Here is a 26,887-nt window from a genome sequence, read left to right as displayed (position 1 = left end):
GAATTCCATTTCTGTCAATTCTGCACTTTTCTTATGTGCAGAGTCCAGAAGTGTAGCTCCACTGTGATCTCTTGGGGGTGTCAAACTATTTTGTTTTTTCATGATGCCTGAGTTCTTTTGCTACTTTTTTTTTCTCATCTGGCTCCTCTTCTCTTGGCTCTAGGTTAATAGGATTACAGGGCACCTGTTCTCCATTGCTGGGGATTCTCTTGAAGCAAGTACAAGAGTGGTAGCTGCTCAGCACTGGGATGTCCCAAGTGAAGTGTTGGACCTTGGGGAGGTTCTGCCAACCCAGTGGTAGTGGTGGGGACTCAGTGGTGGAGTCTTGATGTCCAGCAAACTCCAGAGTCTCAGGGGTGAGTCACAGGTCCAGTGGGGGCCAACAACCTATAGGGACAGAGCCTTGGACTCAGGCACAGAGAGATCTTCAGAGCTAGCTCTGGGGACTTTGAGGGCAGAGCCACCCATATGGGGGGCTATTCCACCAGTGTGGTGACTGCTGATGGCCAGTTGTGCAGAAAGGGGTTTGTCTCAGGAGTCCATGGTCCATGTAGGTGGGCCAGAGCTGCTGGTTGACCAAGTTTCTGCCCTGACACATGGGACCTACTGTAGCAGTCGTCCAGGCTTCCTAAGTGGTGCCGTACCTCCAGTCACAGGGCATAACACGAGGGAGTGTCTCTTCCCTCCCTGCCCCAGCAAGGGTGATGCCAAGGCTGCTACTGGAAGGCTGGGCTCTGAGTGGACCTGGCTCCACATGCCAGAGCAATAAGGATGGTGTCTCTTGTAGAATCCTGGGATTGGCAAGTACAAGATCTCTGGTGCACCTGCTCTCTGGTGGAATATCTCTGCACACACTCTGAGCAGCTCCCCAACCAGGCTAGAGGTCTGCCGTGGAGGAGGGAGACCCCTCACAGGTCGAGCTGCCTTTAAGTTTTGTTTCTCTCCTAAAAAGAGGTGTCTCCTCAGGTTGCTACTATCCTACTATCTTCCTGCCTTTCCAGTAGTGTGAATTGTACAGGGGCCCTGTACATCATCCAACGATGATGGCTTAGTCCTTACGGACTAGTCATATCTTCTTTGATTGAGTTGGTAGATGCCTTAGTGAGATATTGAGTTGTTTTTCCTGTCAGTCGTTGATGCTTGCAAGGAAGAGCCAACTGCGAAGATGGTCTTTTGTGCCTATGATAAGCTCTAGTCCAGGCATCCTCAAACTACGGCCCACTGGCCACATGTGGCCCCCTGAGGACATTTATGTTTTTGCTGCCACTGCCTGTCCTGCTTAGCAGCCAACTTGTCCCGGGCCCACAGTGTGCATGTGTGGAATGTGCACCGCACTCTCCAATGGCCCTCCAATAGTCTGAGAGACAGTGAACTGGCCCCCTGTTTAAAAAGTTTGAGGACCCCTGCTCCAGTCCCTCAGGTGAAACACTTGAATGCCCCAGGCCTTGGGAGGGGCCCTGTAGCTCTGACGGGGTTGCGTGATCTCTCCAACACCAGAGGTGGGTGAAGGAGTGAGGCTGGGTGTGGTTGGGTTGTGCAAGCCTAGAAGGCTTTGCAGAACCTCCACAGGGCTCAAAGGTCCCAAGTGCTAGGGGGAGCCGTTGGGAAGAGGGTGAAGGCAGGCTCTCCACATTGAGATGACTGATTTTAAGATTTTGAAGATTTTAAGTTCAACTCTAACAACAAAAAATTATGCCATCTTTTACACAACATTTTCCTCTGTGTGTGTGTGTGTGTGTGTGTGTAAGCATGGCTTCTGTCATAAGATATTTAGGAAGGCTAAATGATACTTTGTAAATGATAATATAAGCCATAGTGCTATATTGGTATATTAATGGTTATTGTTAGGTTGTATCTAAGGCACTTTACAGAAGGGACTGTGTTGTGTGTTATATTTTCCTAGATTATCTAAAGTTAGAAAGTGTCATTCTTAGGTTTGGCCACTACGTCACAGTAACTTCACATAACATGCCAAAGCCACCAACTGCTCTGTAGAAGAAATCAATTAAGTTCCTTTATAGTTGTAAAATTCCATCCTCAGCCTACTTTGAATGTAGCAAATTTATTTGTGTCTCTGCTGCCTCTGACTATTATGGGGGAAAAATCACCTTTCTTTTTATTTTCTGCAAGTTTGATCTTTCATTCCTTGTGGAGAGTTCTTTTCTTATAGAACCACTTTTATGTCCTCTGCACACAGAGTGGTATATACTATTCTACTGATGACTTCACCTCGTGGAAGGAAGAGGAGATCTTGAGAAATCTTGGATGGAGACAGAGTCAATAATCCTTAGATAGGCAAGATCAGTAGAGGGGAAAGAAAGATGGAAAATATGAGGACATGTAAGGCTGGGGGAAAGGAAGCTGAGAAAGAGTATGACCAAAGTCTGTAAAAGTCTTACAAAATAGAAGGTTGAGAATAATAAATGAAATAATAAATGAAAATTTGCATCTAATAATTAAGGAAAATGAGATATACATGGTGGACAGATATCCTTTTCCAAAAATATTTCTTTGGTACCACTATGTATGAAATGAAAAATGGCTAATGTGATATGGTAGAATGTTATGTTGAGATCCTTGGCTGTTTTTCACTCTGTTTTCTCTCCTATACTGCCAACAGAGAAGGGAGACTTTATCTGAATATCTCCCTGAAACCAGTTTTATGGAACTTACTTAAGCTCTGTGTTTCAGGGAAATCTTGGGACATAACAGAATAGACACTCCACCCCTCAAACTGAGATGGAGTTGAGAGATGAAAGAATGACTAAGACAAGTCCAGCTTAGTGAGTTAGATGAGTTTATTAGAGGTTACTTACTCAGGAGTTCTGCTCCTGGGCAGCACAGGAACTTTTCCACAGCAGCTTTCTTGCTACAAGAGTCTGTGTCTGCCCGCCAATGATGTTGCTTTAAATCCTGTCCCAGTGAGTAAAGCAGAGCTCTTCCATTATATCGTTCCATGTTTCCATTGAAAAAAAATCAAGCATGCACAGTACAATCATCATGTGCCTTTATATAACCTATGTTATGCTAATGATATTACAATTCTCCACTAGGTGGGGATTTTAGTATTACAAGTAGCTACAGGGTATTATAGGTCAGCTAAAGCAGTTCTAAGGCAGTCAGGGCTTGTTTCCACCAGTTTCCTCTACCTCAAGAAAGTGCTGAGGCACTTCTCTTGTGCCCAGTAACTATCTTTAGGCATTTGCTCAATCTATTTTGTAAGAATTTTGTTTGCGCACTCCAAGCTAGCACAGCACAGTGTTCTGTGTGGTGGGAAACTTGCATTTTCCCCTCACTTTGGAAGGTAAGTTTAACTGCTTCCTTGAGGAAAGATACCTCCGTAATATACCTGACAGAGGGTCAACTACTTTCCCTTGTTTGAAATGTAGTAACACCTTGTCAGATGTATAGTTTACAAATATTTTCTCCTATTTTGTAAGTTGTCTCTTCACTCTGTTGATTGGTTCCTTTACTATGCAGCAGCTTTTTAGATTAATGTAATCTCACTTTTACACTTATGCGTTTGTTGCCTGTACTTCTGAGATTTTATCGAAAACATCCTTGCCCATCCCAATGTCCGAAAGCATTCTCCCTATCTTTTCTTCTAGTAGTTTCATAGTTCTAGGTCTTACACTTAAGTATTTAATACATTTCAAGTTGACTGTTGTATATTGTGAGAGAGAAAGTTCTATTTTCACTTTTTTGCATGTGAATATACAGTTTTCCCAGCAAATGATTAATATCCAAAGCACATAAGGAACTCAAATAACTGAATAACAGCTGAGAGGGTTGTTTGTGCCATCTGTCATCAAGTAGCCTTCCACACACACCCTTGATATTCTCTCCAGATGCCTTAGGAGTCATAGGTTTGAATCTCACTTCTGAGTATATTTTCACTTTCGTCGATTAGGCAAGAAAAAGAGAGAAAAGACATCCAAATTGGAAAAGAAAAAGTAAAACATCTCTGTTTTTCAAATGACATGATCACACACACACACACACACACACACACACACACACACACACAGAACACCCTAAAACTCCATAATAAAATCTGTTAGAACTAATGAATTCAATAATGTTACAGGAAAGAAAATCACCATATATGAAAATCAGCTGTTTTTCTATACACTAATAAAAAACAATCAGTAAAATAGTCCATTTACAATAGTTTGGCTGAGAATTAAGTACTTGGGAATAAACTTAAGTAAGGTGAAACATTTGAACACTACAAAGTACAACACATAGATGAAAGAATTTAAAGACAACACAAATAAATGTAAAGGCATCTGATGTTCATGGATTAGAAAACTTAATATTGTTCAAATGTGCCCAACTACACAAAATAATTGCAGATTCAATGCAATCACTATCAAAATCCCTATGCCAGTTTTTACAGTAATGGAAAAAAAAAATCCTAACATTCATATGAAACCACAAAAGAACCTGAATAGCCAATACATTCTTCAGACAAAAGGACAAAAGTTGGGACATCACACATCCTTGTTTTAAAATATATTAGAGATCTACAGTAATTAAAACAGTTGGCACTGTCATAAAGACAGACATATAGAGCAATGCAAAAGAATAGAAAGCCCAGAAATAAACCCATGCATAAACAGTCAAGTGATTTTCAGCAATGGTACCAAGAATACACATGGGGAAAAGACTATTCTCTACAACAAAATGGTGTTGGGGAAACTGGATATCCACATGTGGAAGAATCAAATTAGAATTTTATCTCACACCATACACAAAAATCAACTCAAAAGCAAATTAAAGACTTAAATGTAGCCAGGCCCGGTGGCTCACGCCTGTAATCCTAGCACTCTGGGAAGTCAAGGCGGGAGGATCACTTGAGGTAGGAGTTTGAGACCAGCCTGAGCAAGAGCAAGACTGCATCTCTACTAAAAATAGAAAAAGAAAAAAATTAGCTGTGTGTGGTGGCATGTGCCTGTAGTCCCAGCTATTTGGGAATCTGAGGCAGGGGGATTGCTTGAGCCCAGGAGTTTGAGGTGCTGTGAGCTAGGCTGAGGCCATGGCATTTTAGCTGGGGTGACAGAGTGAGACTCTGTCTTAAAAAAAAAAAAGACTTAAATGTAAGACCTGGAAATATAAAACTTCTATAAGAAATCATAGAGGAAAAGCTTCGAACATTAGTCTTGGCAATGATTTCTTGGTTGTGACTCTACAGCATAGTAAACAAAAACAAAAATAATGAAGTGGGACGATAATAAACTAAATAGCTTTTGCATAGCCAAACAAACAGTCTACAGAGCGAAAAGGCAATGTATAGAAAGGAAAAAAAGTATTTGCAATTTATCTGATAAGAGGTTAATATGCAAAATAAGGATTATCTACAACTCAATAACAAATGAATAATTATAACCCAATTAAAAAATGGGCAAAGGACTTTAATAGAAATTTCTTCAAAAAAGACATACAAATGGCAAATGGGTATATGAAAAGATGCTCAACGTCACTAATCATGAGGAAAATGCAAATCAAACCTACAATGTGATATAATCTCACACCTGTTAAGATGGCTATTATAAAAAGAAGAAAAAAACAAGTGGTGGTGAGTACATGGAGAAATGGGAACCCTTGTATATTTATTGTGGTAATGAAAATGGTATTGCCACTATGGTAAACAGTTATGATCCAACATTCCCCCTTCTTGGAATTTATCCAAAAGAACTGAAATCAGGATCTTGAAGAGATATCAGTCACTTCCATGTTCATTGAAGCATTACTCAAATAGCCAAGATGTGGAAATGACCTAAACGCTCCTTTGACAAATAAATCAGTAACGAAAATGTTGTATACGTGTAACAAAATATTATTTCTTCTTTTTTATAAAAGGAAATTTTGTAATAGGTGACAACATGGATGAATCTTGAGGACATTGTGCTGAATATAAGAAGCCAGTCAGAGACAGAAAATACTGCACACGCCCACTCATATAAGGTATATACAATGTATCAGGTATATAAACACTGAAAGAGTCACTTACGTAAGATATCTAATAGAGTCAAACTCACAGAAGCAGAGAGTAGACTGGTGGTTGTGGGCAGATGGAGGAAAGAGGAAATGAAAGTTGCTATTCAATGAGTATAAAATTTCAGTTATCCAAGATGGATAAGTTTTATAAATCTTCTACATAACATTGTGCTGATAGTTAATTATACTGCATTTTACACTTCACATTTAAGTAGATGATCTCTTGTGAAGTGTTCTTATCACAGTAAATAATCATGCCTCACTATGCAGTTTTAGAGGAATAGTATTTCCAATATACATGGGTGTGCCTTTTCTAACAATAAGGATATTCTGATACTCCAGAGATCCTTCCAAAGATAGGTTTCTGCCTCTTGCATACTTCAAAACCACTTGGAACAGACCAGTCTCTAAGATATCTATGAGAGAAGATTAAGATCTCTGTGACCTGTTCTAGCCTCTTTGGTCAACATGCTTGAAATGTAGGGGAAGTTCCAGCTTCTCACCTACTTGATTTTGATCCCAAGGAAGAGCTCAGATGTAGGTTGAGGTGCAAAAAGATAAGATAGAGTGGGGTCAAGGCATTAAAGGAAGAAGCTATTAAGTGAAAACAAAATGAAGAAGCAAATTATTTTGTGTGGATGATAATTTCTTATTTCATGTAGAGACAGACTGTTCTTAGAAGTTACAGTTCCACAGGGGAATCAGCATGATGTTAAGCAAAGCAAAGGCATTGGGCGAAGCACCTAAATGACTTCCTTTCTGACTCCTAATCACCATCACCTACATACTAGTGAACAATCACACATGGTTACATAAAGTAATATGAATATGAATATATAGAATAGCTCAGAATACAAGCATTATTTGTATATAAAGTTGTCATTTCCCCATGTCCATAAGTTAAATTTGAATTTAGAGGACATTTTAGCAGTCCGTGACATCTTCTCAGGATGATATCTATTTCCTATCTAGCAGAATGATGCTGTGATTTTGAACATTTAATCTCTCTAATCTTCAGTTTTCTCAATGTAATGAGGAAACAGGATTCTGTAGCTTCTAAACTTCTTTCAAAATCTGGTTTCCCCAAACAATCAAAATTAATAATATATTTGGCAACAAACAAAAAAATGTATAAAAGAGATTAGTCATGGCATGTAAATCTACCGTAGCTTCTCATAAAAGACATAAGGACAAAAACAAACTTACTTTTATTCCTTGGATATTTGGACCTAAACCATAAAGGCATAACTATAATGCCTCTTTTACTTGGATTAATTGGGCATAAATAGCTTCAGACCATCATAGGTCTCTGGTGAGTTTATAAGCTTCTGATTTTTTTTTTTTTTTTTTTTTTGAGACAGAGTCTCGCTTTGTTGCCCAGGCTAGAGTGAGTGCCGTGGCGTCAGCCTAGCTCACAGCAACCTCAATCTCCTGGGCTCAAGCAATCCTTCTGCCTCAGCCTCCCGAGTAGCTGGGACTACAGGCATGCGCCACCATGCCCGGCTAATTTTTTATATATATATATCAGTTGGCCAATTAGTTTCTTTCTATTTATAGTAGAGACGGGGTCTCGCTCTTGCTCAGGCTGGTTTTTGAACTCCTGACCTCGAGCAATCCGCCCGCCTCAGCCTCCCAGAGAGCTTGGATTACAGGCGTGAGCCACCGCGCCCGGCCAAGCTTCTGATTTTGCATATTATTTCACTTTATTTTGTTTTAAGAGTGAGAGTGAGGCACTTTTCAGCTTTCTCGATCTTAGGTAGAATCCTGTCTTATTAATTGTTTGATTTTCATCTCACCTTGTTCCTTGGACATTATTAGCACATTTACCCCAAACCAGAATAAGAGGCCTGGATTCTAAATTGAGGCTATCAATGATCACGGAAGTTTCCTTGGGAAAGTGAATTTGCCTTATTGTTCCTTTTTTTATATATAGGGCAAGTAGAAAGGAGAAAATGGTCAGCCTTCTAAAGCTGATATGAAGATTAAACAACACAAAATAATCGCAAATACCAAGTACCACGTATGTGGTCAGTAAATACATCATAAATTTCAGTTTTTGCTATGTCCTTTGTGCATTCTACTCTAAAGTAAATTAAGTATTCTTTGGTTTGCCCAAGTAAGTGTTTGCCTGAGACAATTTTCTCATAGATCCCTATATGTGGAATGTGAGAACCAGGAAATATGATTTAAGAGCTACTGGTACTTGAAGAAATGAATGAAACCAGATATTTCACATCAGACAGGGCCAGAAATTCTTCTAACATACAAGTACATTCATGCAAATCACCAGAAGATGCCCCTTTTGGCTGACAAACTACCCCTTTATGCCCTCTGCAGGAAACCAATTCTGAAAGAATTTCCCTTGCTCTGGGCTAAAGCAACCCCTTCCCAGGACACAGGGCTTGACAATTAAAGCACAGGCTGGGCGTCACCCCTACCTGCCCCTCAGCCTGGTTTCTGTGGGCAGGACACAGCTGGTTCATTCTCTACTAGGGGCTAACCCTGTGAAGATCACACCAACTACAGAAGTCCAGACATTGTTTGAGGCCCTTGTGCCCCACCTTGGTTGGCAAGCTACAAACTATTTGTTTTTAAGCAACTCACAAATGGATTAAAGAAACTGCTGGGGAAGTACTCTTTTAGGAAAAAAAATGTTTATTTTTTTTTTCAAATTATGAAATTTGTAAATGTAAAAATTGATAAGAAAAAACAAAAATGTAAAAAGAACAAAAGAAAAGGCACCCTTAACACCCTATTCTCTAGAATTAATATCTGGTTTATATCCTGTTATATTTCAGTGGGTGTGTGTATGTATATATATATTTAAACTTTTTTTTTTGCACTTAGATCTTATCTCCATAAACATCATTATCAATGGAATCCAGGTTTTTAGGAGGAGGACATTAGGTGAACTTTGGCTTGAATGGTTCTTTGGTATCCTTATCCATGTTGCCCTTGAAGAAGAAAGAAACAAAGATAAACCAGTTGAAATGCTGGTGGTCATAACATTTCTTCCTTCACTCACACTGTCTCCTCCACATGGGCCACACCTCTTCCTCTATTCTCTTCCAAAGGACTCTGTTCTCACTCTCACCCACTTACTTTAATGAATTCTTGTACTTTGAGTCATGCCTCCCCTCCCCTTTGCTGGGACCATGAAATGACACACTCACTGCTGCCCAGCAGGAGCACCAGTGGAAGAGCAGGAGATGTCAGGGAACAACAGTAAAGAGGAAGGAGCTGGTGTACCCAATGCCAAGAGCTGAGGGGAAGGTTCTTATTGGGCAGACAGGCGAGAAGAGGGTACCAAAGGTATTCCTGGTGCCATTGCTATCTAGAAAGGTTTGGAATGTTTGACTGCTGGCCTCCTGAAGGAAAGCAATCTGAGAGCATGTGCATGTCTGTGTGCCACAATATGTCAGCCTTTGTTCTGAGCTGTTAGCATTCCAATGTTAGTCTTTGTTAGTGTTCTAAGAATCTCACATGAATGTGTCTGTCAATCGTGGACTTTGTCATGTAGATCCAACCACCCCTGTCTGTGGTAGTACATCCATCTCACTGAAGGCAGGTTCTGATTTGCTCAGGTGCATCCTTGATTATTTAAGTCTGATAAGAGCTCGGCTGATCACCCTCCAATTAAATTCCTTCTCCTCATCATTGTGTATCACAAATAATTAAATTAGTTAATACATAAAACAATTGGAGTTTTATAGAGTTTAATTAAGATAATTGAAAACCCCTTAGAAGAGGCCGAGTCATTCTGAGTATTCAGTAAATGAGTGACATCAATGTCACTGTTTTATTTAGATAATATTAGCCACAGCTACTACTTTAACAACTGTGTCTATGCTGATGTAATTCAGTCAAAGGCCCAGCTCAAATTAACTTTCAAGTATAATATGTACATATTGTATGGATAGCTTTGTAGATGTCCTATGGCAACCTCAAACTTAACCTGTCCAAAAAGGAAGACATTTTTTGTTGCCTGAAACATGAACTTCCTACTGTGTTCATAGGGTGTATTGAAGAATAAATGAATGATATACATAAAAACACAACTTTTACTTCCAGCTTTACCCAGTAGATGCTCAATTAGCAGAAATACCCTTCTTGTCACTGTTATTTCACAGTCTACGCAAGGTTTGTATGTCTTCCCAGTCCACACACATATCATGATTAATGTTGACTGTCGTGTGGAAACCCCAAATACAGTCATGGTGAATGGCAATAAAAATAATACCTCGTTTATATTCTCAGATAATAATTTTTAGCTAGAACTATCTCCATTTGTTTTCCAAACCATTCTGTGCTCTTTGCTTTAGGAAAGTCACAACAAAAGATATAAAAAGTAGAATAGCCTGCTTTTTTTTCCCAATACAAAGGTATAGAGAAATCTTATTGCAAGCAATATCTTTGGGATAACTCAGACATATATGAGCAAGGACTTCTTTCAGAGCTAGTGAATCATGGAGGAAGTGATCAGACGTTTACTAGGCCTCCTGCAGAGGTACTGTGTATCAAAGAAGAAATGAACCCATGAGGTGGTTAAGTGTAAGTGTAGCAGACATAGTGTAGCAGACATAGGACCCTAGTTGGGAGGCGTGAGCTAAGGGTGGTTTAGGTGTATGTAGCCAAGTAACTCCTGTGGCTGTAGAAATGGTCATGCTGCCTATTTAGAAAGATGGGACTTAGGAAAACTTCACATAGTCCCTCTAAGCCAGAATGTAGGAGAAATAAGTTCCTTCCCAGAATGTTGTCCTTGGCTGTTCATTTATGTCTTTGAAGTAAGAGAGAAAAATGTGCCTGAGCCATTAATGACTAGGCATGAATTTCATCCCTGGTCACCTAAACCAAGTTGGCTAAAAAGCAGAGACTGCTACCTTTGACCCCTAAATAAGATACGTGGAATTTATAGAGGAAAGTAGGATTCTTGAACTTATCAACACCCACAAACACATAAAGAACCTGAAAAACTACTACAAATTGCAAACCCCTGTATATAGGTATCATGTCTTCAAGCAGTATGTGTGGGATGGTGGAGGAGGCCGCAGCTTGGGTCAGACTGCAGCTTGGGCCTTGGGTGAGAATCTAGATGAAAGAGTGGTGAAGAAATGCTCCCCTTGCCTATCTCTCTAGCTTCTCCCCACTCACTCTAGATAAACAGTCTCTGCGTCCTGGGCAGAGGTGAGCACACTGGTCACATCATGGCCAAACAAAAGCAGTCATGGATTTCATTTGAACAGAGAAATACACTTGTTTGTGCACTGCTGTCTGCTTTTCCCCTGGACATGAAAGCTATTACTGGGCCTATTTTCTAGTAGAGTTGAAACACTGGCATGATATAGTCTATTGCCGGAGGAGGGTATCAATCAAGTTTTGTCTGAAGAAAGGATTTTGGTTGGCCCAGAAGCGTATCAGAGCCAATGAAGAGATGAGAATAAAGGATTCTAAGCAAAGGAAGTACCATATGTCAAAACATCTTATATAGGTAAGAGAAGGAATTTTGAACATCAACCCTAACTTATGGTCATCGGTTGTAGTGGAAAGTTGTGAAAGGAAACTGCAATGTAAGCTACAAACGTACATTTGATGCTGTACTCATCTCCCCTTGTCTGGATGTCTCACCTGACACTCTATATTGGAACCAATGAAAGACAATCATCTTTTTGAAGAAAGAAACAACTTCATAAATGCACACCTTGTGAATACCAAAGGAGGTGGAATCCAGTGACAAGTCCAATTACATATTGACAAACGATGAGAGGTACAGTAAAAGAACGAAATTATATTTAGTCAGAGATTAAATGAGAATCTTTTCAAAACCCTAATCAACCCTTATGTCTGAGGGAGGCAAAAACAGTGGCAACAGGAAGGTGGTACCTGGTTTAAGAAACGGCTGAACTCGGATGCTTGATATGCCATGTAAGGATACCCACGGGGTGCAGTTGCTGTGCTGCCTCTGAAGCTTGCAGAGGATGTTTCTGCTCCTGGGACGGCTTCTTCCTTCTGGAGTAATACATTGGGGTGATTCAGTCTTTCATTTAACGATGGAAAGCAATGTTTTTTATTTGATTTTAAGCCAGCATCATATTCCAAGGGTTATTTCCTGATTCACCTGTCACTGGGCATAGGTTCTTCCAAAATTTTGCTAGTGCATGTGATGCTGTTGTGAATAGTTTTATACTGTCTCCTTATCTTCATAGGCACAGTTGAAATTATAAGATTTGGACAGTATGCATGTCTTAAGTTCTGAGATAATGCCAAATTGGTTTCCAAAGATTTGTACTTATTTGTATTTCCCTCAGCAGTGTTCCCCAGTGTATCATGTACTTATCAACAAGGATGGTGTGAGTAGTTTCACTTTTTTAATATTGTGTTTACACACAGAACAGTATTATGGGCCTATTAGCATCCTTTGTTTACTTTTAAAGGTGACCTTCCTTTTATGTTTTGAGTATTCATTTTTATTTTCTCTTTTGTAAAAAATGGCTGTTTTTTATTTTGTCATTCCTATTTGGTATCTGGGAATTCTAGATATACTGTTTTTTTTTTTCTTTTTCAGAATCAATTAAAATATATACTTTCATTTCATCTTGGCAGGTGAATTTCAATGCTTGAAATAAAAAATAAAGGAAGAAAAAATAAAGAAATAAAAATATTAGGAGAAACAGAATAATATCAGAGAAAGAAAAACATAGGTGGTCATGAGGTCATTAACTTAAGGAGATAAATCTTTGAATTTATGAGAGGATGATTAATGCAGACAGATCAATGCATTTGTCTGCATTAGAGATCACCTACATCCACTTCTGTCATTATTTATCCTTCCCAGTTGTTTTCAGCACCAGTAAATTATTATATCTCTTTAAAAAACCTTTGAGTGGCTAACCATTTAGAAACACAAACTGGGTTTTTTCCCCACAAAGGATTGCCTCTCCTCCCATTGTCCCTGGTCATTATTCATGCCATTCTAAATGCATACATGTTACAAGATAACACAGAAAATAACAGTCTTCTGATTTTGAATCCAAAGGCATAATGTACCATGTCCTATATAAAATCTTTTGCACTCTATGAAAAAGATACCTGCACGTGAATGTTTATAGCAGCACAATTTACAATTGCAAAGATGTGGAAACAACCGGAGTGCCCATCAATACATAAGTGGATTAATAAAATGTGGTATATGTATATATATATATATATACACACACACACATATATACCTGTATATATGTATGTATACATACATATGGAGTATGTATACCATGGAGTACTATTCAGCTGTAAGAAACAACGGTGATATAGCACCTCTTGTATTTTCCTGGATGGAGCTGGAACCTATTCTATTGAGTGAAGTATCCCAAGAATGGAAAATAAGCACCATATGTACTCACCAGCAAACTGGTATTAACTGATCAACACTTAAATGGACATATAGGAATAACATCTATCGTGTGTCGGGCAGGAGGGGGGTAGGGAATGGGTATACATACATAATGAGTGTGATGTGCACCAACTGGGGGATGGACACACTTGAAGCTCTGACTCAAGAGGGGGGGCAAGGGCAATATACATAACCTTAACATTTGTGCCCCCATGATATGCTGGAAAAAATAAATAAATAAAAAAACTTAAAAAAATTTTTTTTGAAGAACCCAAGATGAGGAAGGGAAAGGCCTCCCTTAGGAGATGCCGAGTCATGGCGGGAGTGGTCAGCCCCACTTGACGGGAGTATTATAGAGGTGGTGGCAGCAAGAATGGCAGCATGGCATGCTTAGGCTCATGATGTCCTGGAGACATTTGACCCTCCCTAGAATTCTTGTGCTGAGCAGGGGATTTAAGTACATCCAAATGACTCCTGTGGCTGCAGAAATGTCCGTGTTCCAAGTTTAGGTAGGTGGGAGCTGAAGGAACATCACCCTTCCCTTCCATTTCAGTTTATGTGAGAATGCATACTTGTCCCAGGGGCCACTTGTGTTTTTGAAGTAGCAGAGAGAAAATGGATTTGAACTGATAACGGTTAGGTATTGGCTCTATTCATGTTTTTCTTTCTGACTAGATGACAAAAACACACTGTGGCCAGCTGATCTTCTAGATAAAATCTTTAGGTACTCCTGAGAGATATATACAATGCATATGAAACCTTTATGATGGACAAACTCTTTGCTAAATCCATTGAATGGAGCAAGACGTGCCTGCCCCTCAGGCAAGTCACAAAGAAGCTAGTCAGACAGACACTCTTTGCACAGATGGTGGCTGGACACCAAGAACAAATGGCTGCATTTCGTGTTTAGGCTTAAGATCCTCCTGGCATTCCTGTGCTCCAGGAAGTTCATATACAGCACAACAATGTGTATACGTGTGGAAGGGATTGTGATTCATATTTTGGCAGGTGGGACTTAGAAATTCTCACATAATTATTTTCAAGAAATATGAGTGAGAAAACCATAGTAGTCTAGGGATTTCCACTTGAGTCACTGAAGTGGCAGAGAGAATGTGAATCTGAGGTTGCAGTGACTGGGCCAATGCTCCAGCCTTAGCCATTTGTGCCAAGAGCACAACAAGGTTTAGGCTACTAGTTCTATCCCTCAAATGAAGTCTGTAAAAACTATTGAGGAAACTGTGGTTTATTGAAACTAACACCTACAACAATAACAAAAACAAACAAAGTTGAGAACTCTTGTACAGAGGAAGCCTCTCTTTCAGGGTGTGTATGTGGGGGTAGAGGTGTCTACCTCTGAGTCAGAATGCAGCCTGAGGCTTGGGTGAGAAGCAATCACAGAAAGTATTGATTTAATTCTCTTTTTTCCCTCTAAGTGCCTGTCCTTTCACCTCAGATTCGAGCTTCAGAACCCTGGGTGCAGGGGTCTTTCATGGGACAGACAAGGTGATCTGGGACAGGGGTTGATGTGCACAGCAGGGACTGACTTTGCCCTTTGTGCTCTGTTCCCTGGGGTACAGAACCTAGGAGCTGAGCTTGCAGTCTACAACAGGGGTCCTCAAACTTTTTAAGCAGGGGGCCAGTTCACTGTCCCTCAGACCGTTGGAGATTGTGCACTGTGGTCCTGGGAGGAGTCGGCTGCTAAGCAGGACAGGCGGTGGCAGCAAAAACACCCGGCGGGCCGGATAAATGTCCTAGGCGGGTGGCATGTGGCCCGCAGGCCGTAGTTTGAGGACGCCTGGTCTGGAAGGAAGAAAATCACTCCTTCAGCCCAGTTGTTTACATGCTATAAGGAAAGTAAAGGCACCTGGGAAAGCACATAAGAAGAATCTGTGACAACCCACAATGGGAGGGTCTGGTCTCTTTTGAAAGGTGGGTACCAGGGAGGACTTGCCACAGGGAGGGATACAGGGTGTCAGCTGTGCAGACCTGGGTTAGAGAAGAGACTGGAGACAGCGATCCCAGCAAAGGAAGTCACAACTTTGTCAAAGCTCTGGATTTGTGAGAGAGCATGGATTGTTTAGAATAAAACCTGCATTCTGGTCATGAAGAAAGTGACGGTGTGAAGGGAAACTGGAATAGAGATGATGAACACAATCTTGTATTCATCTTTCCTCCTCTGCCTACTTCTGCTCCATCTCTCTCCACAACTGCACCAATACAATTCCGTAATTCTCTTGAGTCAGGGTATAATTTCATGAACATAATAAACCTTGTGAATTGCGAAGGACATACCATCTACTAGGATCTCAATGCACAAACGTGATTAGTAATGAGAAACGTAATCAAAGAAAGAGATTGTATTTAGTAGGGATTCAGTGGAATGATCTTTCAAGATCTGATTACACTTGTCATTATGTTGTTGGGAAGCACAAGAATGGGAAGGGAAAGATGTTTCCTTGTTTACAGTACTGCAAGGTGAGGTTTATGGAAGTGCCTAAAAAATGAGAAATGAAGGTGAGTTGACTGCTGCAGTTTACAGTGGCTCACTCTGCTCTGGGGAAGCTTTCATCCTTTTGGGATCACAAGTTTGGTCATTGTGTTTAATTTGTCTGAAAGAAAATAGATCATTTTCTCCCAGTAATGGTTTTCAGTATGAGATGAAGCATTATAATTATTTTCTTTCGTTTTGCATCCTTTTTAACAGGATGTCAATTCCCCTCTCTTGCATACAGAGAAACCAGCATTACTCCATGCACCCTGAAAATGTCAAAGCTCAGAAGTTAGGAATGTCATGGGTTTGGCATGGACTGCTCGCTCTACCTCTGCTGAAAGCTGGTTTAAGCTAACTTAGTGAAATACAATTCTTTGGGTCATGTTTTGGTAGGCAACCCTGCCTGAGTACAAGGAAGCAAGCCTCGCAAAAAGTTGGTTCCACTAATAGGTGCTTGTTAATATTAAGTTTTTGTCATCAGGCAAGTATACAAAAATGGTTCCTATCACATGCTCTTCAGGTCCCAGGAAACCCAGTTCTATGTGGCTTTATGTGTTTTGATCATCATCATGCTAGAAGGATTCTGTCAAATGCACAATTCCAGATGCAGAATTCTGCTGTTTTGTAGCAAGCATAGCCATCATCTCTTAGGGTTCTCAGTAATATTTAGAAATATTCAAGAATCTACATGGGCATTGTCAGTAAACGGTTTCTTATACTTTTTCCTCAGAGTAAAGGAATGGATATTCTATCATAGAATTTACTACCTTTATTCTTATTAATTTCTACCATTTCGACCATTCACGATATTAGGTTAATTCCATACATATTGCTACTGCTAGCATTCAGTTACCCAATATAAAAAACGCACTCTTTGTTAGAGGGAAGGATGACAGAACTCTAATTCTGGAAAGTTACTTCCTTATTAGAACACACTTTGATCACCCCTTAGAACTTCATTCCTTAGAAGGTTATCAGAGCCTGGGCAATGTAAATAAATGCAGAACATGACATTATCAATTTGGAAATTTCTATAAATAAATTACTGGCATAGGTATATTTATACTCATAATCAAAAGCCACATATAATCATTACTGTTACAAGTTTTTGAATTCAATGAAGCTGGATATGACTCCCGACTCTGACTCTAACTTTGAGAACGTGGGAAGATTTTCAAACTCTGTGCACCTCAACCTTATTTTATAGGAATTGGAACAGAGAATATCATCCTCCTTACTATTGTCAAGAATGAATTAGAGAAAGTACATAAGAAAGACATATTTTAGAACAATTCCCTAGTAAGTGCTCAAAAAGTAGAAATACAATACTGTCATTGCTGTTCCATGCTCTATGCTGGGGTTTGCTCTGGTGCAAACTTATTTCCTGTACTTGCTGAATCTGTTAAGGGGAAACCCCACATGAAGTTGATATGAGAGACACCTTTTAAAATCAGCTTTCGATTCCCTTTTGTGAAAGCAGTACTTAAACCTTACTGACAAGAAGACCTGTGAAAGGAGAGCATTGGAGGGCTCATCAGTTTGGGTAGTCTTATCTCAGTGAGAATTTGCCAGAAGGAAAACTTTAACTTGGCACCTGAAATTTGAGGAAATTTGTGCCAATGATGAGATGAGGGGAGTGGATTCCCAATAAGGAAATAGCTTTTGTGAAGATATGGAACACTGGAAGGAATTTGGAAGCTTGGAAATAAATTCACAAGTATTAGCTGTAAGCCAAGAGGAAAGGGGTGAAAGAAACTGGAATGCAGAGTCTGAATACACTCTAGTCTTCATCTACACTTGCCTGACCACTTCCCCTCCCCTTTCTTTACAGCTGCACCAACATGACAGAGTAACTCTCTTGAGGTCAGCAATCATTTCATAAATGCACACCTTTTAAACAACAAAAGACTGCGACCTGCAAAAATTTCAATGTATGCATTCGATAACTGTAGTAGTGATTTAATTTCATAAAGAGATTATACACGGCTAGGGATGAGAGGAGAAGCTCTTTCAACAATCTGAGGATCCCTGTAGTTAAGGTTGGGAGACACGCGGAATGGGACTCAGAAAATTGTACCTTAAATACGAAAGTGCTGGATGGGGCTGCTGGAGGCATCTGAGGAGACCAGGGATAGCTCTGAGTCGGGGTTGTGCCGGTCTCTGAATATTTTGGAGTCTCGCTCTGCTCCTTAAAAAGTTTCATGGTCTCTGAATCAGATTTTCTCTGGTTTGCTTTTGGCTTTGCCTGAAATGATTCATTGTTTTGTTTAATTATTTGCAATATGACACGAAACACAGCATCTTTTCATTTTTGAGAATATCATCCTTTATTAGGTTCTAATAGATGTTAGTTACCTCCAAACATAGCCTGTCTCTAATGTATTGCTGCAGGATATTGCCGAAATATGTTTTGCTAACATGTAAAATGAGTAGGCATTCTTTTGCATAAGATGTTTCAATGGATTGTGTAGAATAAAACCTGCATTCTGGTCAGGAAAAAAGTGACGGTGTGAAGGGAAACTGGAATAGAGATGATGAACACAATCTTGTATTCATCTTTCCTCCTCTGCCTACTTCTGCTCCATCTCTCTCCACACCAGGCCCAATACAATTCAGTAATTCTCTTTAGTCGGGGTATAATTTCATGAACATAATAAACCTTGTGAATTGCAAAGGACCTAGCATCTATTAGGATCTCAATGCACAAACGTGATTAGTAATGAGAAATGTAATCAAAGAAAGAGACTGTATTTAGTAGGGATTCAGTGGAATGATCTTTCAAGATCTGATTACACTTGTCATTATGTTGTTGGGAAGCTCAAGAATGGGAAGAGAAAGATGTTTCCTTGTTTACAGTACTGCAAGGTGAGGTTTATGGAAGTGCCTAAAAAATGAGAAATGAAGGTGAGTTGACTGCTGCAGTTTACAGTGGCTCACTCTGCTCTGGGAAGTTTTCATCCTTTTGGGATCATAAGTTTGGTCATTGTGTTTAACTTGTCTGAAGGAAAATAGATCATTATCTCCCAGTAATGGTTTTCAGTATGAGATGAAGCATTATAATTATTTTCTTTCATTTTGCATCCTTTTTAACAGGATGTCAATTTTCTCTGGAATAATAGCATACAAGTGGAGTCCTTAATCCTCTCTCCTGCATACAGAGAAACCAGCATTACCCCATGCACCCTGAAAATGTCCAAGCTCGGAGGCTAGGCATGTCATTGGTTTGGCATGGACTACTCGCCCTAGCTCTGCTGAAAGCTGGTTTAAGCTAAGTTAGTGAAATATAATTCTTTGGGTTACGTTTTGGTAGGTAACTCTGCCTGAGTACAAGGAAGCAAGCCTTGCAAAAAGGTGCACTAATAGGTATTTGTTAATTTTTTCTCATCAGGCACGTATACAAAATGGTTTCTATCACATGCTCTTTAGGTCCCAGGAAACCCAGTACTATGTTGCTTTATGTGTTTTGATCATCACCATGCTAGAAGGATTCTGTCAAATGCACAATTCCAGATGCATAATTCTCCTGTTTTGTCGCAGGCATAGCCATCATCTTTTAGGGTTCTCAGTGATATTTAGAAATAGTCGATAACCTACATGGGCATTGTCAGTAAGCGGTTTTTTATACTACTTCCCCAGGGTAAAGGAATGGATTTTCCATCATATAATTTACTACCTTAATTCTTAATAATTTTTACCATTTCGACCATTCATGATATTTGGTTAATTCCATACATTTTGCTACTGCTAGCATTCAGTTACCTAATATAAAAAATGCACTCTTTGTTAGAAGGAAGGATGACAGAACTCTAATTCTGGAAAGTTACTTCCTATCAGAACACCCTTTGATCACCCGTTAGGACTTCATTCCTTAGGAGGTTTTCAGAGCCTTGTCAATGAAAACACATGCAGAACATGACATTATTAATTTGGAAATTTCTATAAATAAATTACTGACATTGGTACATCTATACTCCTAATCTAAAGCCACATATAATCATTAATGTTTCAAGTTCTTGAATTCAATGAGGGTGGATATGTCTCCTGACTCTGACTCTAACTTTGAGAACTTGGGAAGATTTTTAAGCTCCATGCACCTCATCCTTATTTTATATGAATTGGAACAGAGAATATCATCCTGCTTGCTATTGTCAAGAATGAAGTAGAGAAAGTACATAAGAAAGACATATTTTAGAACAATTCCCTAGTAAGTACTCAAAAAGTAGAAATACAATACTGTCATTGCTGTTCCATGTTCTGTACTGGGGTTTGCTCTGGTGCAAACTTATTTCCTGTACTTGCTGACTCTGTTAAGGGGAAACCCCACATGAAGTTGATATGAGAGACACCTTTTAAAATAAGTTTTCGATTCCCTTTTGTGAAAGCAGTAGTTAAACCTTACTGACAAGAGGACCTGTGAAAGGAAAGCATGGGTGGGCTCATCAGTTCAGGTAGTCCTGTCTCAGTGAGAATTTGCCAGAAGGAAAACTTTAACTTGGCACCTGAAATTTGAGGAAATTTGTGCCAATGATGAGATGAAAGGAGTGGATTCCCAACAAGGAAATAGCTTATGTAAAGATATGGAACACTAGGCCGGGCGCTGTGGCTCACGCCTGTAATCCTAGCTCTTGGGAGGCCGAGGCGGGCGGATTGCTCAAGGTCAGGAGTTCAAAACCAGCCTGAGCAAGAGCGAGACCCCGTCTCTACTATAAATAGAAAGAAATTAATTGGCCAACTGATATATATATAAAAAATTAGCCGGGCATGGTGGCGCATGCCTGTAGTCCCAGCTACTCGGGAGGCTGAGGCAGAAGGATCACTCAAGCCCAGGAGTTTGAGGTTGCTGTGAGCTAGGCTGACGCCACGGCACTCACTCTAGCCTGGACAACAAAGCAAGACTCTGTCTCAAAAAAAAAAAAAAAAAAAAAAAAAAAAAAAGATATGGAACACTGAAAGGAATTTGGAAGCTTGGAAATAAATTCACAAGTATTAGCTGTAAGGAAAGGGGAAAGGGGTGAAAGAAACTGGAATGCAAAGTCTGAATACACTCTAGTCTTCATCTACACTTGCCTGACCACTTCCCCTACCCTTTCTTTACAGCTGCACCAACATGACAGAGTAACCCTCTTGAGGTCAGCAATCATTTTGTAAATGCACACCTTTTAAACAGCAAAAGACTGCTACCTGCAAAAATTTCAATGTATGCATCTGATAAATGAATTAATTATTTAATTTCTAAAAGTGATTGTACATGGCTAGGGATGAGAGGAGAAGCTCTTTAAACATTCTGAGTATTCCTGTAGTTAAGGTTGGGAGACACGTGGAATGGGACTCAGAAAATTGTACCTCACATACGAAAGTTCTGGATGGGGCTGCTGGAGGCATCTGAGGAGACCAGGGTTGGCTGTGAGTCAGGGTTGTGCGAGCCTCTGAATGTTTTGGAGCCTCGCTCTGCTCCTCGAAAGGTTTCATGGTCTTCAAATCAAATTTTGTCTGGTTTGCTTTTGGCTTTACCTGAAATGATTCATTGTTTTGTTTAATTGTTTGCAATATTACATGAAACACAGCATCTTTTCATTTTTGAGAATATCATCCTTTATTAGGTTCCAATAGATGTTAGTTACCTCCAAATATAGCCTGTCTCTAATGTATTGCTGCAGGATATTGCCAAAATATGTTTTACTAACATGTAAAATGATTAGGCATTCTTATGCATAAAATGTTTCAAGATTTACTTACCCATTTTTTTTTATGATGGAAATTCCACTTCTGTCTTTATGACAAAAGCCACCTCAGTAGAGGCTGCTTGTTATCTCTGTACCATCAATTTCCCATACCTTTCAACATATACCAGAATTGTAGAGAACTCACATGCTCTCTCACAATTTTTATTTTTTTGTATTTGATATTTTCTCTGCAAATGTCTGTCTTTATCTTGCAAAGAACCAATAGTAAGTAGTACACATTGATTTCTCATAATATACAAGGCATGGAGATAAGAAATATACTTCCAAAATCTCATTGATTATAAAAGCATATGATGAGGAACATGTAAGCTACTTCCTCAATATCATGCAAAGCAGGGTGAGAGTAGTTGAGGCAGGCCAACGAGGAGGTTAGCTACTTTTCCCCACGGTGCCCGGACCCTAAGATAGGGGTCGCCACAGAGGATCAGGAAATTGATAGGCAATAGAGAGAAATAAAAGAATACATAGAGACTTAGGTATAGTTTATAGTTTTATATGTATACATAAAGATCAGATAAAACACAGCAGGAAGTTCCTAGGGGACTGGCGGATCTCCACAACCACCAGCAATCTGTTTAGATTCATACAGGTTTTTATAATCATAGTTATCAATTACCAGTTGTCAGGGTAACATATCTGCATATCAGGGAATACAGTTGCTAGGGGATACAGGTAGTGGGTTAGGGTCAAAAAAAGTCCTCTCAAGGGGCTTCTAATCTATCTAGGTGAACAAACAGGTACAAAGTCTTTCAGGGGCTAGCTTCTAAAGAGGTAGTAGTTGTCAATTAACAAAGGTATAACAAAAGGCGTATAGTGACTCAATATAGCTTTGATTAGGTATGGTTGACTTAAAGGTAGACAGATAGGAGAGAGCAGGAAGCCCATCTCTAATAAAATAGGTTGTTTATAACCACCAGGGTGCTTCTCTGGGCAAAGTGCATTATCTCTGGCTCCCATCCTGTGGGCCATGTTTGCCTTGTCTTGTCTTTCAAGACACAGAGAAGCTCACAGATTTTGAGATACTGGGAAGCCTTCCTGGAAAACATCCCTACTGGACATTTGAGAGCCTTCCCATGATAGCAGCCTCTAATAAGTGAACCATTGAGCCCACACATTCCTTCAGGGAAAAACCCTGCAAACTACTGTTTCTGTCTTTAACATAGTAATATTGGGTTATACAATAAAATAATGGTCTTATGAGCCACATCTCATTAATTCCTCGATCATAGTTTCCCAACAATGCAACAAATGAGCCAGATGTAGACTAAATCTATCCTACTCCAAATCTCTTGCTTTTCTTTTTACCACTATGAATTAGTACCCCCACCCTCCTAATTTCTTCAAATATTTTAGCATTTAGCACACGTTTCAATTTCTGTTGAAGCCTATAATGAATGCCATTCTCTTGAAATAGTTTAATAAGTTTCTCTGTTGAAATGTGAGTACAAGTCATCATCTATTTTATCATGCTTCAGACTTGACTCCATGTGTTAAAAAGCACTTGTATGGATTTTGAAAAACTGAAAGCAAATCATTTCCTCTTCGGAAAACTAATTCTCACCTGAATAAAACTATGTATTTCAGAAATCAGTTTTGATGTATCGTTCTTCTTTCTCAGTCGAAAGCAGAAGAGTTGAAGTTTATCTCCTTCTTCACAGTGAATATTGTGACATTTTCCTTTCCCCACCACTTCCATTTCTTCTTCATCTTCCTTAATTTTATAGATTGTGTTGTTCTTATCTACTGTTTTCTGGAACAGAAAATTAATATCCAATTCTTGAGAACACAGTAAATGACTATGCTACATGAAAGAATATACCTTATGTATGACATAAGGTCAAAACAGGTTGCAGGACAGCAAGTGCTAGTACCGTACAAACATACACCTGCCTTAGGCCAGGATTTCTCAGTGAGTTCTTCCTTATTATCATATTCTAGGTATTTCTCTGACAGCTCTAGAACACTGGGTTATTTTCCAAATTTCTACTGCTTTCTACCTCCAGGACAGCTATGAGTCCCACAGCTTCCTTATCCAGAGGAATCTGAAATCCTTGGGAGGCTTTTTTGACCTCTTCCCCTATGCAAAAAGGATGGCCATCTGCTACATCTATGTATTCACTAGCTTATGAGAGATCTGTAATAAAATAGAAGGTTCTAGTAATTCCCTAATTACTTTTTCTACCTTCTCCATTTACTGAGTCTTCTCCCCCTTCCTAAGATCAGGTCCTTAAACTCAAACTTTCCACTTTCTTGCTCACCATGGATATAACTCTTCAAATCTAGAATTGAGTTCATGACAATGATCACTTTAAGAGTGTAGACAGAAAATAATACAGGGAAAGTAAGGGGTTTTGCTAGAAAACAATTAAATATACTGTGTTGTGAGCTGTTGATCATATGAGAAGTTACTTGAATCAATATCAGGTTATAGATTTTTTTTTTGGTTTGAATGTCTTATGGTAAACCACTCTGTGCCTTTTGTTAAATTGATGTATCTAAATGGCAAGTTTAGGTTACCTGAATTTCTAAGTATCACCTAAATTCATACTTCTCAGTTGTTCAATATCTTTTTGATGAATGAGTCTCATTTGGTTGGAACATCATTGTAACTTGTTGACTGCCTTTGTTTTCCAGGCATAATCAGGTGATTCATTATTTGCTCTGACTCTAAAAAACAGAACTCAAGTCTCAAAGGGCAATACTCCATCCAAAACGAAAATAGAGTGATTATTGCTACACCTGAGGTAATAATCAAAAATATATTTAGGCTTGGCTCAGTGGCTCATGCCTATAATCCTAGCACTCTGGGAGGCCAAGGCAGGAGAATCACTTGAGCTCAGGAATTGGAGACCAGCCTGAGCAAGAGCTGTTTCTTCTAAAAACAAAAAAATGAGCTGGAAGTCATGGCACATGCCTGTCATCCCAGTTACTCAGGGAGCTGAGGCAGGAGGATTGCTTGAGCCCAGGAGATTGAGGTTGTAGAGAGCCAAGCTGATACCACAGCACTCTAGCCCAGGCAACAGAGTGAGATTCTGTTTAAAAATAAACAGATAAACAAACAAACAAATAAATTTAGTAGAATATGTAGATAGATCTAGACCCTACACTAGCCTTAATCATTGTAGCTTAGAATAATAGATAGCTCATAGCTGATGAATGTGAAGTCTTCTGAGTGATCATTTCCCTAAAAAGTGAAAGGTAATATTCTGAGAAGGAAAACGTGGGAAGAAGAATATTAATAGGTTCCCTAATTCCCAGTCTTATCCTGAGAAAAGACTTTATCCACTCGTCATTAGTTTTGAGAAAATCCTGGGTTCTAAAGTTCAATAAATAGGCAAAACTGCATTTAGCACCACAAAAGGATTCTTATTCCAGGTACTGGTGGAGAAATGAAACAAAAGAATTTTGAGGCCTTACCTTATGTAGTGTAAATAATCCATATACAATAGTTCCAGAAGCTTGCCTTTTAATAATACCAATAGGCAGGGTTTCCTTTGCTCTTTTTTTGATGTTGTTTGGGACCTCAATCTTTTGGTCAGGACCAGCTTCAGATACAGAGGAGGCTTCATTCACCTCTAGGAGATGGTCATATTCAAAATAATCTGACAAAATGATAATTCTATTTCTGGTGAATATTCTCTTCAATTTGATGTTGAAAACTTTCATATGAAAGAACTGTTTCTCTGTAGCCACTGTGGCATGAAACATTTTTTTTATCTCCTTTTCTGAGGACTCATATGCAAACGGGTCCGCTGCACTCAGCACCATCACCACCGTCGGGCCCTTTCGGAGCTCAGGTCTTCTGGCGGTTACCCCAGAGTTGGCCTGTGGTTTTGGGTTCTGTGTACAATAGCACAGGAGAACAAAGGGAAATGTCTGAGTGGGGAATACAGAACCACTACTCAGTGACCTCAGTCATAACCAGGAGCCTGACAACATTTACAGATGTTTAGAGCTGCAGCCAGGATGGAGGATCGCTGAACAAGGCAGCAGAACATGTCCCGAACTGGTGTCATCACCAGAGGATGTCACAGGGGAGGCTGCACGTGTGAAAAGCAGGAGAACACTTTGTGAAAGAATAATCCTTAGGAAGTAAAGCATAAGAGGAACACAAGAGCAGTGGGTTCTGAGAGCATTGCCATGTAGTACTTTTAAAGAAATTTAAGAGCAAATTAATAAACTGTAGTCTTACTCTTACCAGCTTAGAGAGTGAGAGCATAACTACAGACAAATATTATTAAATAGCACTGAAAATGGAAAATGGTGCCCACTGCAAACCAAGACATGAAGAGTGTCCAGTTATCACCAGTGTAGACTGGGCAATTTTGAGAGTGTGAGTCATAGTTCCTCTATCTAGCATTCAGTACTGTCACAGTAGGTGGGAACATGCGTGGTCTGAAGACTACCTAATATCCCAACGTCAGTAGGTTCAGGGTAGTGACATTCTGGAGATGTCACTTCTGCCACTGCTGCATTTCTCAACATTGGGCTTTAGGAGAAGTTCAGTATCAGAAACCTGGGATCAGAGTGATTTGTGTTTAATATCATTTCTCAATAACATCCTGATCTCCTAAATTTGCAGCAGAACACTTTAAGTGAAGGAAGGTGGTTTAGTCAATAAGAAGAATTGTGGGAGGCACGGGTGGGGTTCATCCACACTCCAGCAGGCTGTGGGGTGCTCTGACCTGGGATACCACACACAGTGATCACCTGTGGATGACAGGACTTGATTGGATGTGACTTCTCATGAACGTGACCAGTTCAGCCTGACACAGGGAAGTCCTTTCCCCAATGCAAGTTAATCAATAATAGCAGACTCATACCTGAGACTATTAATTGCCACACTAATATGCAACCTTATAAGGAGTCATTTGAATACAGGACATACATGAAGGCAATTGTGCATCTACTCACAGAGAAATAATGAGACAACATATTGTATGATACCATCTTCAGCATAATTGTATATATACTTCCATAGGAGAAAATCTAAGAGGGTATAGAAAAAATGTAGCATAATATGGACGGTATAATTTCTGGTAATTTAAATTTAAATATTTTCTGTTTGAATCTGGCTGTCTGCATTTTGCAATTCTTTTCTGAAATAATCTTGTGTTAAAATAAAAATCTACTGTGAGAAAAAGAAATAGACTCGGTTTCAATTGTGGCTGATGATTTTGGTTCATCATTTGTGGCCTATTATCCATTTGATTGTGTGTCATAAAAGCATAAGTCGCTCATTTTTAGAATAAAGCTCATTGGAGC

At 39.5% G+C, this 26,887-nt stretch overlaps 1 protein-coding gene across 1 annotated transcript in view; it reads right to left on the bottom strand.

Moving 5' to 3' along the window:
* The window catches only part of LOC105864482 (gamma-interferon-inducible protein 16-like), a 64,631-nt gene that overhangs the window by 27,572 nt on the left and 10,172 nt on the right, over positions 1-26,887 (bottom strand). Inside the window, exons 5-10 of the mRNA XM_012752381.3 lie at positions 25,040-25,462; positions 23,184-23,372; positions 21,222-21,389; positions 17,956-18,123; positions 11,881-12,006; positions 8,906-8,954 (exon numbers count right to left, since the gene is read on the bottom strand). Coding sequence (XP_012607835.2) covers positions 8,906-8,954; positions 11,881-12,006; positions 17,956-18,123; positions 21,222-21,389; positions 23,184-23,372; positions 25,040-25,462 — 1,123 coding nt within the window. The remainder of the gene's footprint in view (positions 1-8,905; positions 8,955-11,880; positions 12,007-17,955; positions 18,124-21,221; positions 21,390-23,183; positions 23,373-25,039; positions 25,463-26,887) is intronic.

This window comes from Microcebus murinus, chromosome 2 (genome assembly GCF_040939455.1).
Source record: "Microcebus murinus isolate Inina chromosome 2, M.murinus_Inina_mat1.0, whole genome shotgun sequence".
In the NCBI taxonomy this organism is placed as follows: domain Eukaryota; kingdom Metazoa; phylum Chordata; class Mammalia; order Primates; family Cheirogaleidae; genus Microcebus; species Microcebus murinus.
This window is presented reverse-complemented; position numbering and strand designations above follow the sequence as displayed.